Source organism: Gallinula chloropus (assembly GCF_964237585.1).
Source record: "Gallinula chloropus genome assembly, chromosome: 16".
NCBI classification, from domain to species: Eukaryota; Metazoa; Chordata; class Aves; order Gruiformes; family Rallidae; genus Gallinula; species Gallinula chloropus.
This window is the reverse complement of record NC_140101.1, coordinates 802,716-816,526: the sequence shown is the minus strand read 5'-3', so window position 1 is coordinate 816,526 and position 13,811 is coordinate 802,716. Positions and strand designations below refer to the sequence as shown.

Sequence of the window (13,811 nt, the reverse complement as noted above, 5' to 3'; positions counted from 1 at the left end):
TTCCCATTACCAAAGAACCCTAGCGAGGTAACCACCACAATGGCCAGGCTAACTGGCTGTACACACACACAGCATACAACTTTGATTACTAAAAACACCTCCTGTTATCCAACAGGATCATGATGTGTGTATCTATCAATTACTGCAAGCTATTTCTGTATCAGAATCACCTCTTGAGTGTCTTTCATTATAAAATTAATAGTTTAAAAGAAAAACTTTAGGTCATGGGTCAGGGTTTTTTTCCAGAAATTGAAGTTTCCACCCACATATGATTCTGGGGTGCCTGGAGATGTATCTGCAGTATTTTCTGACCCATGCTTTTTAGGGTTGTATTGAGGAAGCTCAGAAAAAAAAAAGCTGGACTATTTCTGCTCTCTAAGGTGAAAACAGGGACAGGCAAACCAGACTGAAGCAATTCTTCCAGCCTGGCTATAAAAGTGCATGAAAAATAACACAGGTTAGGAAAAGCATTAGGTTAAGAAGTATCTCATCAAGGGGGCAGCATCCTGACAGCTATCAGTGACACCACGCTGGTGCAAACGCTGTGTCAGCTCTGCTGGCAGAAATCCTTTGCCTTTACCTTTGGGCTCCAGGCCGTTGGAGTTGAAATGCATCCTCTTCTGGCACTCAGTGCAGCTCATCAGGAACCTGGTCACAGCTTCTCTCGGGAGAAAAGCGTAGGTCTCTGCGATCTGGGAAGGCAAGGAGAGAGCTGGATGTCCTGGGCAGGGAGAATGCCCAAGGGAGAGGCGGGTGGAGGGTGTGGGATACCAGGAGCACCCTCCCACCCTGCACGCCCAGCCTAGCAGTAACAGCAAGGGCTCACAGCAACACACAGGTCCTCTCAGCCCCGTCCTGGGATCCCTGTATCCCCCTCTCCACAGCAACGATTGGTGGAGGAACATTTTGGGAGGGTAGCTGGTGTGTCAGAGAGGCACAGAGGTGCAAACAGACCTCTGGACTCCTGCCTAGCCACACCTCCCCAGAAACTCCTTTCTGTTCCCCCTCCTGCCTGGGAAGAGTGAAGCTACAAACATGTGAGAGTCAGATGAGAAGGTAAGGACTCGTCAGCTGTTTGCATTGTTAATTACCATCACACCAGTAACCTGAAGAATCCATTAATCTTTGGTAAGGGCAGGTCACTTTTTCCCACAATGACAATCAATTACTGTTAATAATACTTTGCACTTCTGTGACATATTTTATCTGGGGAATTGAAAACATTTTTACAAACAGCAGTGAATTAAGTTTCCTGAACCTTCGTGGGACATTTGTATTTTATAGACAAGGAAAAGCTTAAGATAAATATTTAAAACTTGGATGCTTGGAGTTAAACACTATGTCCAGACCTGAGCACCCACAGAAGGTGCCTGGTTATCACAGAGACCTATTACTCCAATTAATCCCTGCCAGCAGCAATTTTAGGGTATTTCTGAAGATCAAGACTAGGTTGTTTGGAGGAGGAATGAGGCAATTTTCACATAGATTTCTTTAAGACCATAAGAGACCATCAAATCACAGACCCTGATCTTCACTAACCAGGGAATTTCACCCAGGTTCTCCTGCAGCCCAGTAGCCTGTGGTTTGCCTAAAACATCTTCCAGGAAGACATCTGGTCTTAATTGGAAGGCATTAAGAGGTGGAGAGCCCACCTCTTACTTTGGGGTTGGTTCCTACGGTTAATCACCCATCCTGTTTGGTCTGAGTGACTTGTCCTAGCACGGCGGTTCCCAAACCAGGGGCCACGACCCCAGCAGGGGTCACAGCACTTACAAGTGGGGTCATAAAGCAGACAGAAATTCAATTGTTTGTGCCAGTCCTGAGGGCTCTGAGCCCGGGAGAAGTGAGGCTCAGGACGGGAAGCGGCACTGCAACCAGACACCTCGCAAGCCAAGGCTGGTGAGGGAGCCCAAGCCAGGAGGGCAGCTCAGGATGTCCTGGTCCCCCTCCTCTGCCAGCGGGCATCACCCTCCCGCCTTATTCTGGAAACCAGTATTAAAAAGAAGCCAAACCCGAGCATTTCTCTCTCCTACAGGGCAGGATTCTGTTTCAGTTTTTTAAAAAATAACAATAATCAAAGGCGGTGTGCTAGGGGAAGGGCGGTGGGGCAGGGACAGAGGCTTTGCTTGCTCATGGCCAAAGCATCCCCGTGACCCGGCGCTGCGGTGGGAGGGAGAGACACTCATCTCCACTGCGCGGCAGCAGAGCCCGGGCTTTCACACGCATGCGAGCGCCAGATGGGTGGAAAGTTCAGGCGGGGACCTCGTCCCAGCCGCTCAAATGGAGGATGCGGTGCCTGGTCCTCGTGGGATTCTCCTTCGATTTAGCTACAGCCCCATCGACCTCTGCTGGGGCAGGGCGGCTGCCAGCTCAGGCTTTGCCTCTGCGAGGCGTTTAGCAATGCGCAGGCACTCGGGTTTTCCGCAGAAACGCTGAAATTAGGGGCCTGGAAATTGCTGGTGGCAAACTGGTCTTGTGGTGCAGGCAGGGAACTGTCCCCTCCGTGCTGCCCGTGGGGCTGAGCCCAGATCCCCGGCCTCTTCTGCTCCAGCAAGCCCATAGTCTCTGCTGCAAATGCTCAGCTAATTTTAGTGATACAGTTGTTATTTCTCAGCTGATTTGATGCTCTGCAGAGCAGACAGCTTCCTTGATGAGTTATCTCCCATCCCAACTCCCTTTCTGATTGCCTCCCTCCGGAGGTCACGGACAAGGGCAAACTCTCCAGCGTCTCTAATCAGAACCGGTGGGGAAAGGCAGAGCAGAGAAGCAGCAGGGGACACAGAAGCCTCCTCCCAAGCTGACCGCCCAGCAGCGTCCCTTTGTGCACCTGAGCCCGGCGCAGGGCGTGCGACGCAGCGGTCGCCTTCCAGACCCGGCTGCAAAGGCGCTCTGGGGAGACTGGGTACGGCGAGGCCATGAGCGAGGCCAGCCAGCCCAGGCAGCCAGCGTCCTGCCAGGTCAGGAGGGGATACAGGCTGCTAATGTGATGATCTCAGCTCAAGAGGGAGACGGAGGGGTGGAGCGTGAAGCTCTCTGGCTGCTGCGAGCAGGCCTGGGAAAGCAGACGGATCCAGGCTGCTCCCCCGAGGCTGTGCAGGGCACAGATTAGTCCTCCAGAGAGCTGAATTGAAGGAATTAGGGGAGGGTCAGAGTGGTCTGCTGGGGAAATGAGCAGAAAGGTTTTGAATTGTGGTCGTGCTGGTGGGGTTGCCGCCCCAGACTATAAAGGGGTCACCTGCCCCTGGCCTGGGAGGGTCAGCGTGTGCCCCAGCCCCTGGCCCTGTTGCCGGGGCAGGAGATGAGCGCGCAAGGCACGGAGCGATGCCAGGAGCTCTGTGTGCAGAGCCCTGCTCCCTGGGGACTCCCACCATATGCGAGGGGGCTGCAGGGCACTGGGCTGCCCCTCCAGCACTGCCACCAACAGCCTTGGATGGACCCAGGGACATATGCAGGCAGGACAGACTCCACCCCTGAGCCAGCTCAGGCAGCACATCCAGCCCTGCATAATCTCAGGCATCATCACAGAGACCAGGGCGCCTGCACAGACCTCTCAGAGATGATGTATACACCAGAGACATGAGCTGCCAGCCAGCCATTTCTGTCTCCAAGCGACCTGGTCCTCAGGGCTGTGGGATTCAAGGGAGTAGCTCAGGTTTGGATAGTAAATTCAGCTCTTCTTGTAAAAGGAGAGTCCAAATGTTTGCACTGAAGGGCTGTGCAGAGTCAGGAGAAACAGCATGCTCCCTGGAGAAGCACACTTCAAGCTAAATTATTCCTGACCTAACTAGAGTGGTTTCAGGATAGACAGAGTGGGTTCTCAGCATCCATGGAGCACCTGATGAGACGCAGCTCAGTGCCTGCCTCCATTTTGTAACAGAGGAAGCCCAGCCCTGGGCTGGTGCGAGCATCCACCCGCCTGGGGACGAGGGATGGGCTCCAGCCGTGCCCCAGTCTCCTTTCTGGCTGCTCCTGCCCTTCAAGGCCCACGTGAGACAGTTCCCTCTGGCTGAGGGAGACAGGGAGGCAGATGGCATGGAGCAGAGTGCACAGGGGACTGGGCACACATCCCCCTGCCCATCAGTAATATGGAGCATTTCTCTTGCCTCCCCCCACCCCCCCCAGACATGTAGAGTTGTTTTTGTACCATTTGCTTGGTCTCTCCTATCCCAGCAGCCCGTTGTGCTGCCGCTGCAGCTCAGTTTCCATCCCCTGAGCACAGCTGCTCTGCCTCTAAACCACTTTCCTCACACCTCCCCACACAGGCATCAGGGACCATCCTTTGCCTCTGCCTCCAGCCAGTGGCCCTGCTTCTACCTGCACACCCATCCCTGCCCCATGCCCAGGGGATGCCCATTCCCACAGCCCCTCTGCCCTTCCAGCCCCTCGCTGCCCGGGGCACACCAGAGGGGGGTCTCACCGCTCGGTAGGTCTTCTTCTGCCCGGCATGTTTGGGTGCTTTGCCCGGCTCCGACGAGCTCTCCACATGCATCGAGTATATGATGTCAAAGAAATCTTCCACCACAGCCACGCGCTTCAGAGAGATGCCCTCGGGCTCCGACAGTCCATCTGCCCCCTACAACAGTGCAGGCAAGTTGAGTTAGTGTCAGCGATGGGTGACAGGGGTGATGAGATGGGCCCGGGGCTAATGCGGTTGGAGGGGGCAGAGTCGTGGTGCTCCAGCCCCCGGCTGCCTTGGGCATGGGGGATGTGGGGGATAAATTAAACAGTGCTCCAGGGAGGATCCTGCTGTAGCCAGGGCAGTGGCGGCTGCTGCTGTTGTGCTGCTAAAGCTGCCAGTGAAATGGGGCCAGGAACAAAAACAAGGGATGAGTCCAGAACAGAGTCACGACCAATCAAGAAATTCAATTTTCATAATTTGGGATGGTTTTGCTAGCCAGGGAACAGGCAGAGGAAGCTCTCTGGACCTTCACATGGTACTAAGCCATCCTGGGAAGTCCCCCAACATGGGGCACCCTCGCTAGCTGCAGTCCCTGCAGACACGGATCAGCTGGCAGGACAAGGTTTCACCGTGATGCCAGGATACGGCCCCTAAAGGAAGGAGACAGAATCGCCCTCCTTCCCTGCACTGACCTTTCCAAGGCACCCTCCCTCTCCCGCATACGCAGAGCAGCTGAGCGCTGGCAGCGGCAGCAGCAGAGCTCTTTGTGTGTCAGGATGTGCTGGAGAGCAGGAGGCAGTAATTCTGCCACACGGCAGTGGTGACAGACTGGTGGGAGTGGGAAGTGTGGGGAGCAGTGCTCCTCTGAGCCGCCTGGCACCAACGGTGTCAGCTCACACTGGCAGGGTGTGCCTTGGGAAGGGGGGCAGCCCTTGGTACCCAGCAGCTGCTAACGGAGCACAAAGCACCAGGGCTGGGAGTGCTGATGGAGGGGAGGCAGTCAGGGGGCTGCTCTGATGGCTGGGGGCACCACAACGGGCCAGGCTTTGGGGGTCACTTCACTTCTTCCTTGAAAAAAACACCATTGTTGCCTAGACAGCTGTGTGTATACACATATAGACTATACATACGTGTACACACACATGTATGTCACACTACGTCCCTTAAAGGCCTGCACGAGTGCAGTGAGGGGCACTGGGCTGGTGAGCAGCAGCCTGCACACCAAACTGCCCTGGGAACTACCTTTTCCACAGGCAGCCAGGCTCCCCTGAAGGCAGGGGGAGGCTGGCAGAGGTCTGCATGCAGAGAGAACACCCAGGCTCCCAACCTGCCGTGTTTTGTGGTTGCTGGTGGTTGGGCTCTGTGTTTTATAGGGTATATAGACTGAATAAACGCTGCTCTTAAGCTACCAGTCCCAAAAGTCAACCATTCGGAGGGGCTGTCCCACTAAAGGCTATTAACATAGAGCACTGCCCATCAAAGTTGTCTCCTCACCCCGATTTTGGAAGACAGGCTGCCTGTCCCGGGCATGGACCGCGGTGGGACGGATCGATGTGCTCACCCAGGGCACTGGCACCAGGATTTTCCAACACGAACCACCTCTGCCTTCCCTGGGGAGCCCCGAGCCGCCTCTAAAGGTGGCTGTAACAAAGAGAATATTGAGAACGAACACAAGGGGCAGGGTGGCAGAGCTGCCGTGGTGGGGGTCGGGAAACTTCGCCCCAGGGAGTGTCTTTGAGGAATATAGATCTAATTTCTTCTGTCACCGTTTCGGGGAGTTTCACTTTAATCGAGGGCATGGGTATTCCCCTGCCAAGGAGGGGTGGGCATTAGGAGGCTTCCTACTGACCAATAATCCTCAGAGCAGGGTTGAAATGAGGATAATTACAGAAACAGGACAAAGGAAAATGCATCGGGAGAAAAGCACAGTCAGATGCAACAAGCAGAGCCCTCAAAATTAAGCCTGTAACCAACCCCGTATGCAAATCACTATTTCCAGGGCCATCCCAGCCAACTAAACCCCCCCTCCCTGCATGGCCAGCAGCTCCCTGTTTCCTCCTCGGTTTCAGAATGAATGCAGTTAAGGTAACCTCAGGGTCTGGCCATCGCTACAGCCTCTCTGCTCATCCAGCACTGCACTGCCTTCCTCTTCACCCTGGCTGGATGCTGGATCTGCCTCTGCAACATCCCATTCCCCACAGCGACCCTCCCCTGACTCCTCACATCTCTCCATCCCCTCATCAGCCTTGTGACTTCTCCCCCTGTGCTGATTATTTAGCTCTGGGAAGCAGGTGAGGTGGAAGAGGTATCAAAGCCACTGGATATAAGAAGCTGTATCAAGTCAGTGCTTCTAGGATTACAGAGGTTTATATCTGGCAATATAACCAAATGTTGACCTAGGATTTAGGAGGACACACATGCTATAGACTACCTCTCGGAGGGCCCACGCCCCTCTGGATCCTCCTTCCACACCCAGCATTGCTCACCAGTATTCCAGGCATGAGTCAGAGCCCATAATACCTCAGAAGGACTTAAAGCCCCTTAGGTTTTAAAAGCAATAAAAATGCAGTTGGGAAGAAGGATGGGGAAAGGGGATGTTCTTACCCCCTCCTGGTGTTGGGGCTTTACTGGAAGCCACCTGCCCCCAAAACGAGTAAAAGGCTTCAGAAGCAACGTGCAGCCTGACACCAGCACCTGGGAGCCAGCAGCATCTCAGGTGCTGAGGGGCAGAAATCCCTTTGCCACCTCACAGGCGTCCTCCTTTCCCCTGCATTTGCCCAGGGGTTAGTTTGCCTCTCCTCCCTCCTGGTCTGTCTCCCCTTTCCATCCCCTCATTCCCCATCCCGCAGGTCTCACCCTCCCTTCTCCCACCTCCTCCCCAGCATCGCTAGCGCTCTCTCTCCTCTCCTCCAGTTCTCCCAGCAGGTCTCTTTCTTCCCCAGCGTCCTTTGTTTTCCCCATCTCTTCCAGTCCCACACTGCCGTGCTCACCTCCTCCTCACAAGCCCTTGCAGCCCCCCATCCCTCCGCATCGCCCCCCATCCCTCCGCTGCATCCCTCTTGCGGGGCCCCCGCGCTTCGGTCCCTCCCGCACCCCCTCTGTGCCCCCTGCTCCATCCCCGGCCATCCCCCAGCGCCCTGAGCTCCCACACCTCCGGCTCTGCGCTGCCGCCGCCTCCTGCTCTCGGGCAAGCGGGGCTCTATTTATAGCCCACAGCAGCGCCGGGAGGAGGCTGCATCGGGCCGGGGTCACCTCAGCGCCCCACGCCCGGGAAGCGGTGGCCGGTGACGAGCAAACGGGAGGCGACAGCCATTTCAGGCAGAGGAGATGCCCTGGGGCGAGGCAGGAGGACGGGCAGCGCTGCCACCCGCGTGGGGACCGGCCATGGCGCTGGCAGCGCCCGCCCAGCCCATGCCCCGGCATCTTTGTTCTCGGCGGCCGCCCTCGCCCTGCCCTGCCTCCTGCCTGCCGCAGGGCTCCCTCGAACCCCCGTCCCCCGGGGCCTGCTCCCCCCGCCGCCACCCGCGACCCGGCTCCCCCCTTCCTGCCCTCTCCCCCCCGCAGCCGGCCCCGCTGCCGCTACCCGGGGCCGGGCCCTCGGGGTGGGTGTGGGGGGGGGGACGTCCCGGCTCGGGGTGAGGGGACGGGGATGGAGGGGGGCGCCCAGGCAGCCCCATGCGGCGGCGGGGCCCGGTACCGGCGGCACGGCGGTGCCATCTGCCGCGGTGGCGGGGAGAGAGGGAGGCGGCGGGGGAGGGCACCCCCCGCCCGGCCCGGGCTGAGGCCCGCCGGCAGGTAGCGGGGTAACCATGGCAACCGGCGGGGCCGCGCGCTGCCGGCGGTAATCCGCTCCCCCGGGCCGGGCCGGGCCGGGCCCGCCGCCGGCTCCTCCTCACTCCCGCCCGGGTGCCCCCCGCGGCCGCGGGGCCCCGCCCGGCACGGCACGGTCCGTGCCACGGGAAAGGCCCCGGGGGCGCGGGCAGGCCCGGGCTGCCAGCAGCCCCCCCACGCCGGGGCCTCAGGCTGCGGGCAGCGCCCCGGCACGCCCGGCCCCTGGCTCCAGGAAGCCTCCCGGGGCCTCGGGCGCCCCGCGTCCCGCACAGCCCCGGGGACGGGGCAGGCTCCTGCCGCCCCCAGGCCCCAGCCATCCTACCGGCTCCCCGCTGCTCTCCTCAGCGCCCGAGCCCCCCCTCCCCCGGCAGCCCTGCCCTGTCTCCCGCGTGGACCTGCCCTGCCTTGGAGCCCAATGGCAGCATCCAGGCGCATCCATGGCCAGCCTCCTCCAGCCAGCCTGCTCCTTCTGCTCCCAGCGACCCGCTGGGTCTCCACAGGCTCCTGCAGCCATTCCTCAGCTGCCTGGCTTGTGTGTGAAAACTGCCATCATCAGAGGGATTTGCAGCTAAACTGCGGCGCTGACGAGCAGACTGGGCTTTCCGCAGGGCAGCAGGTCCAAGGGCGGCAGCTGCCATCTGATCCCCTCCGTGCTGCCCCATGGTGACCTCCACCCCGAGACCCTGCGAGCTGCCACGACCCCATGCGAAACCAGACTCCCAGCCCGGGGCAGCTCCACAGAGAAGCCAAGAACTCTGTGCAAAACATCTCCCTGTCCCTGCAAGCCTTTCCCACCTCGGGCTGTCCAATTTGGGAGCGTTTTGGAGGATTTAATCTCAACTGCAAGCCAGGGAGCCTGTGTGCTCCCAGTTCCTCTGCAGACAGACTGGTGGGAGGCACTGCTGTAAGACCTGGTACCTGACTGGGCTGGGCTGAAAGCCGGGAGGATCTGAGCTCTGCCCTGGCACCAGCTGGCAGGGACAATCTCTGCCTCCTCCAGCAGGACCAGCAGCTTTCCTGGGCCCTGGAAAGCTGCCCCTGCTGCACTGCTCCATGGAGAAGCATCCCTTTGCAGAGGGTCATGCAGGAGGGCCATCGGGCAGGGGGTGCTGGAGCAGGGGCGGGATGGGAGGGAGCACCGACTGCTTCCCCATCTGCTGTGTTCAACAGCAGATAAAATGCCGCCCTGGCCTTCGCGCGAGGAGCCTATACCAGCCAAATTCAGCTTCCTGTGAGTCAAAAGCCGCTTCCTGCCGGCAGAGCCCTGCCTGATAATGGCTGCGCTCTGTTCTCTGGCCGGGGAGCAGACCCTCTGCCCTCGCCTCTTCTCACACTTCCCACATGAAAGCATTCATCTCTGTATCTCCCGAGCACCATCTCCCCCGCTACACCCAGCACAGAATCTCCCAGCGTGTTAAACACGTAATTTCCTGCTGCTCTCTAGAAGGGCCACTGTCACCCTCACCCCAGGAACACTCAAAAGGGAGGTTTGGGGGCAGCTGTATTGAGCTGGCCCTCAAGGTCACCTCCCTTGCATGCAGGAGAGGCAGCATTGCTTGCTCTGCCTGTGTGCTGCCCGCCAGCAGCGGGGTACAGCCACTGTCCCCCAGCTGGGGTAGGATAGGGGTTGCCGTTCCCACGCTGGAGCAAGCTGCCCCACGGCACAGCCATGGGTTCACCAGCCCATGCCCAGCAGCACTACTGCTGCAGCAATCAGCCATCCCTCACCCCTACTGTAAGCCCTTGGAGGTTCCCTCTGCTGCATACGTAAAGGTGCCGTCACATAGCTTGTCCAAGATTAGCAAGCTTGGTTTTGTGTTTTATCTGAAGTACTCTGCTGCTCTTTTCTCTTTAAGGTGCCCTTCTAATTCCCTACAACTTATGGTCTGGTCTAAGGAAATTCCTGCTCTTTAGAAAAAAATTATCATGTGTGACAGGTAGTGGACGTGCAAGGGAAAAAGCAGCTGGACAGAAACCGTGACATACAGCAAGGGATGAAATCCTGTCGTGCCACTAAGAGACATTCCCACCAGGTACTTCAGAGATGATACCTCACATCCATCTCCCCAGGCTGCCCACTGCCTCCCAGGCTGCCTCCTGCCCCCGGTGCCAGGGGTACTGCCAGCAGACAGAGCGGCGAGCGTGCGGCGCGCAGCCACCTCTGCAGCTACTCCTTCTGCACAGGCTTCAGTACCCAAAGCAGGCGTTTTATTTCAATATGGACTCTTACAACTTTTGATCAAGAAACTGTTCTTGGTACTTCTCATCTCTGGGAAGTCAGCCCTTGATTGGCTTCTATATTTAGACTTCTCCAGGGCTTTAGGAAGTTCACTCCTCATGGTATTTAGGTGTAGGATGAAAGCAGCTTTTGCGGGGGATATGTTAAACCACAGCAGGCTCCCTCTGCTAATGCTGGGAGGAGAAAGAAGAGCTAGATTCCTCGAACTTCCCTCTTCCTCTTGTCCCCCATGCCATGGGCACAGTGCATGCCTTAGAAATAGGCACCAGGGAAACGCCAGGCTGAGAACAATATCACTGGACTGCTCATAAGAGAAAGAGCCCATCGGAAGAATATGGGAAATGCTCTCACTCATTTTGCTTTTTTCTCCTGGAAATATTTTGCTGGGAAATTTTCCTGATCATTTCCAGTTGAAAAATAAGGGAAAAATGGCTGCTGAAAGGTTGATGAGGTTTCTCTCTGCTGAGGATTTACATGTCGCTCTGCATGAACCACCGAGCAAACACGAAGCACCGTCCTGCACTGACAGCTTCAGCCCCACGGACTGCAGTACAACCAGCCCCGGCTCTGCTCATCAGCTGAGCTTCACTCCAGCCCCAGAGAGTTCATTTCTCCAGGGGAAACCAAAGCACGAAGAATAACTCATTTGCCCAAAGCTACGCACTGGCTCAGGCCAGGAGCTGGCAGACCGATGTGCCCGCGGCCCCGGCCTGCGCTTGGGGCACCCGCATTGTTTCTCTACCCACACCTGTACACAATACTTTTTCTATTTTTTTTTTTTTTTAAAGTAAATACTTCCTTGTCAGGGGGAGCTGGGCACATTATTTTCAGATGGCAAACAAAGCTGAGGTGTATGCCTTTTGGTGGTGGACAGGCTCCTCGTACGAGCAAGCTGCTCCTTCAGCAGCTGCAGCTGAGCCATGGAGACGGGTCCAGGCCTTTGCTCCGACCTCAGCTTATTCCTCTCTCAGCTCCCAGGCCTGGGAATGAAAACACGGCAGGGTGAGCCTGGAAATGGCAGCCCTGCCTCCAGCTGCAGAAAGGGCCCAGGTGGGCTGCGAGCTTCCCTGGCTGACGCTGAGGGGACGTGTGTGGGTCTGCCCTCCATCCCAGGCCTTCCTCGGAGGAGGGAGGAGAAGCCTGGCAGGCGGAGAGCCTTGCTGCGCTGCCTGCTCAGAGGCTCCCATGCCTGCTCTGCCCGGGAGGCAGAGGACATTTTGCACAGCGCAGGAGAGCAGAGCTGACTCCCTGCGAGCTCGGGGCTGCGTGCTGGCAGGGGAAGGCAGAGGAGCAGCTGGATCTGGCACGCAGAGGTAAGCGCAGCGCTCCCCAACAAACGTGCCCCCGCGCCTGCCTGCCAGGAGCGCGCAGGGAGCCGGTGCTGCCCTGCCTGCGGGCAGGGTTACAGGGAGGCAACGGGCTGTTTCAAGGGTAACAGAATACGGGTGCCATGGAGCAGCCTAAGCTGCCGTTTCTCTTGGGTTTGGTGAGAAAGGCTGCTGTGACCTTGTGAGCAGAGGCCCTACTGACCTGCCCAGGAAATCGCTCTCCTGGGGCCATCCCACCCATCATCTGGGGAGCATCGCACCGCTCGGCTCTGCGGCATGTGACCTGTGAGGGAGAGGGGCTGTGCCGTGGCTGGCTCACAGGGAATGTGCCACAGACATTGTTATCTGGGGATTATCACAACGCTGCAGCATTTCTTACTGGTTTGAAATAGGCAGAGTTAAAATGTGAGTTTGGGGCTTGCTTTTATTTCATAAATCTGCAAAGATGGGTAGTGATTTCTTCCTGTTATTTGGATCTTGGGTTAGGTGATTTAGGGTGGCATGCTGCTGGGGCACAAAAAGGGGGGGAAACAGTAAACTGCATTTATAATTAAAAGAGCATTTCTATTCTGTGGCATCCTGAAAGAAATCTAAAGCTAGAAATTGGGAAAAAATTCTTGAATATATAGCTGTAACACAAACTCAGAACATGTTTAGGGCTGGCTCTTCCCTGAAGTAAGTTGCCACCGTGAGCATCCTCCGCAGCGCTGAGGCGCTAATCTGATAAAGATCACCACCATAGCAAAACCTTTCAAGCTGGAGGGGGGACAAGGCATTGTAACAAGCGATGAGGTTTCCTGACACAGCAAGGTGACCCCCTCTCTTCCCAGGAACTGACCCAGCAGTGTTAGGGCAGCCATGTGACATCATCATACCTCCAGCGAGGACATGGTGATGTCAAAATGAAAGTAAGGAGGAGGAGGCACAGGGCAGCAGCGGCAGTTCAGCTTATCAGTGGCAAGCAAAATTATGCAAAATAAGTTACAAATGATGCTACAGCGAATCAAGGTCAGGCTGAGCCCTGGATGCATGGCATCCCGGTGTCAGCTCCCTGTTCCCTGCCATTCAGGGTATGTGGGCCACAGTCGGAGGCTCCCACAGGAACAGCAAGATGTGCCTCTAGGAAAATGCTGACAGCTCAGCAGCCGTTCATTCGCGGGGGGTAGAACGCCTGCACGCCCTCCGCTCCTGAAACCCAGCCTCCTCGCCAGGTAAGGGCACTGCAGGGCTTGAGCCGTGCTGCAGTGCTTTCAGCACAGTCCACCCCTGATGCCAGAGCCTGGAAATGCTGATTACCTGCTTCAGACCTGAGTACCAGCACGCTCCTTGCTGCTGCACCCCAGGGGCGTGTGCTGGGGACACAGTTCAAGAGTACTGCGCCTGAAATGCGGAGGGTGCCGAACCGTGATGGTCACGTTGGACTCCATCACACGGGGACCCAGCAAAACACAGAGCAGCTACCCTCGGGGAGAGCGGGCAAGCTGGGCTGCACACACAGCTCTGCCAAGGTGGGGGGTCCTCTGCGGGGAGTCGGGGGGGGGGGGCACAGGGCAGAAACGTTGATGGAGAGCTGTTAAGTCTCTCCCTCTCCGTATCCTGGCTTGTTTCTATCACAACCACACTAGGTGGACCCCAACTCCTCCAAAAGCCGAGCTCTGACTCATAAATAACGCCCAGGAAGGATTCCCCATTAACCTGCGACAGTCAAGTGGATAATTTTTAGGCTGAGACTGCACATGGGGGGAGCAGAAAGTCAGGCATGTTCTATAACGCTCTGTCACAGCGATCCATCCACAGAGACCCCTCTCCCAGGTCTGACACAGGCCAGCAACATCCCATCACATCTGGTCCAACAGCCACATCATCGCAGGTTGGACATACGGAGCAGCCTCACATCTGGGTCCCCCTGGTTTTCTGTGAGTCTCTGGCTCCAAACAGGGACGCTACAGGGAGCAGAAGAAAGGGAGGGCAAACGAAAAGGGCAGGGAAACCAGACAATTAATATAACCTGCCC

General features: G+C 57.2%; 1 protein-coding gene across 1 annotated transcript in view; it reads right to left on the bottom strand.

Annotated features, from left to right (window-relative positions):
• NOL4L (nucleolar protein 4 like) overlaps positions 1-13,811 on the bottom strand; it is a gene marked incomplete at both ends in the record, with an annotated part of 60,582 nt that overhangs the window by 38,232 nt on the left and 8,539 nt on the right. The window contains 2 exons of the mRNA XM_084271539.1: positions 581-692; positions 4,418-4,573. Coding sequence (XP_084127665.1) covers positions 581-692; positions 4,418-4,573 — 268 coding nt within the window. The remainder of the gene's footprint in view (positions 1-580; positions 693-4,417; positions 4,574-13,811) is intronic.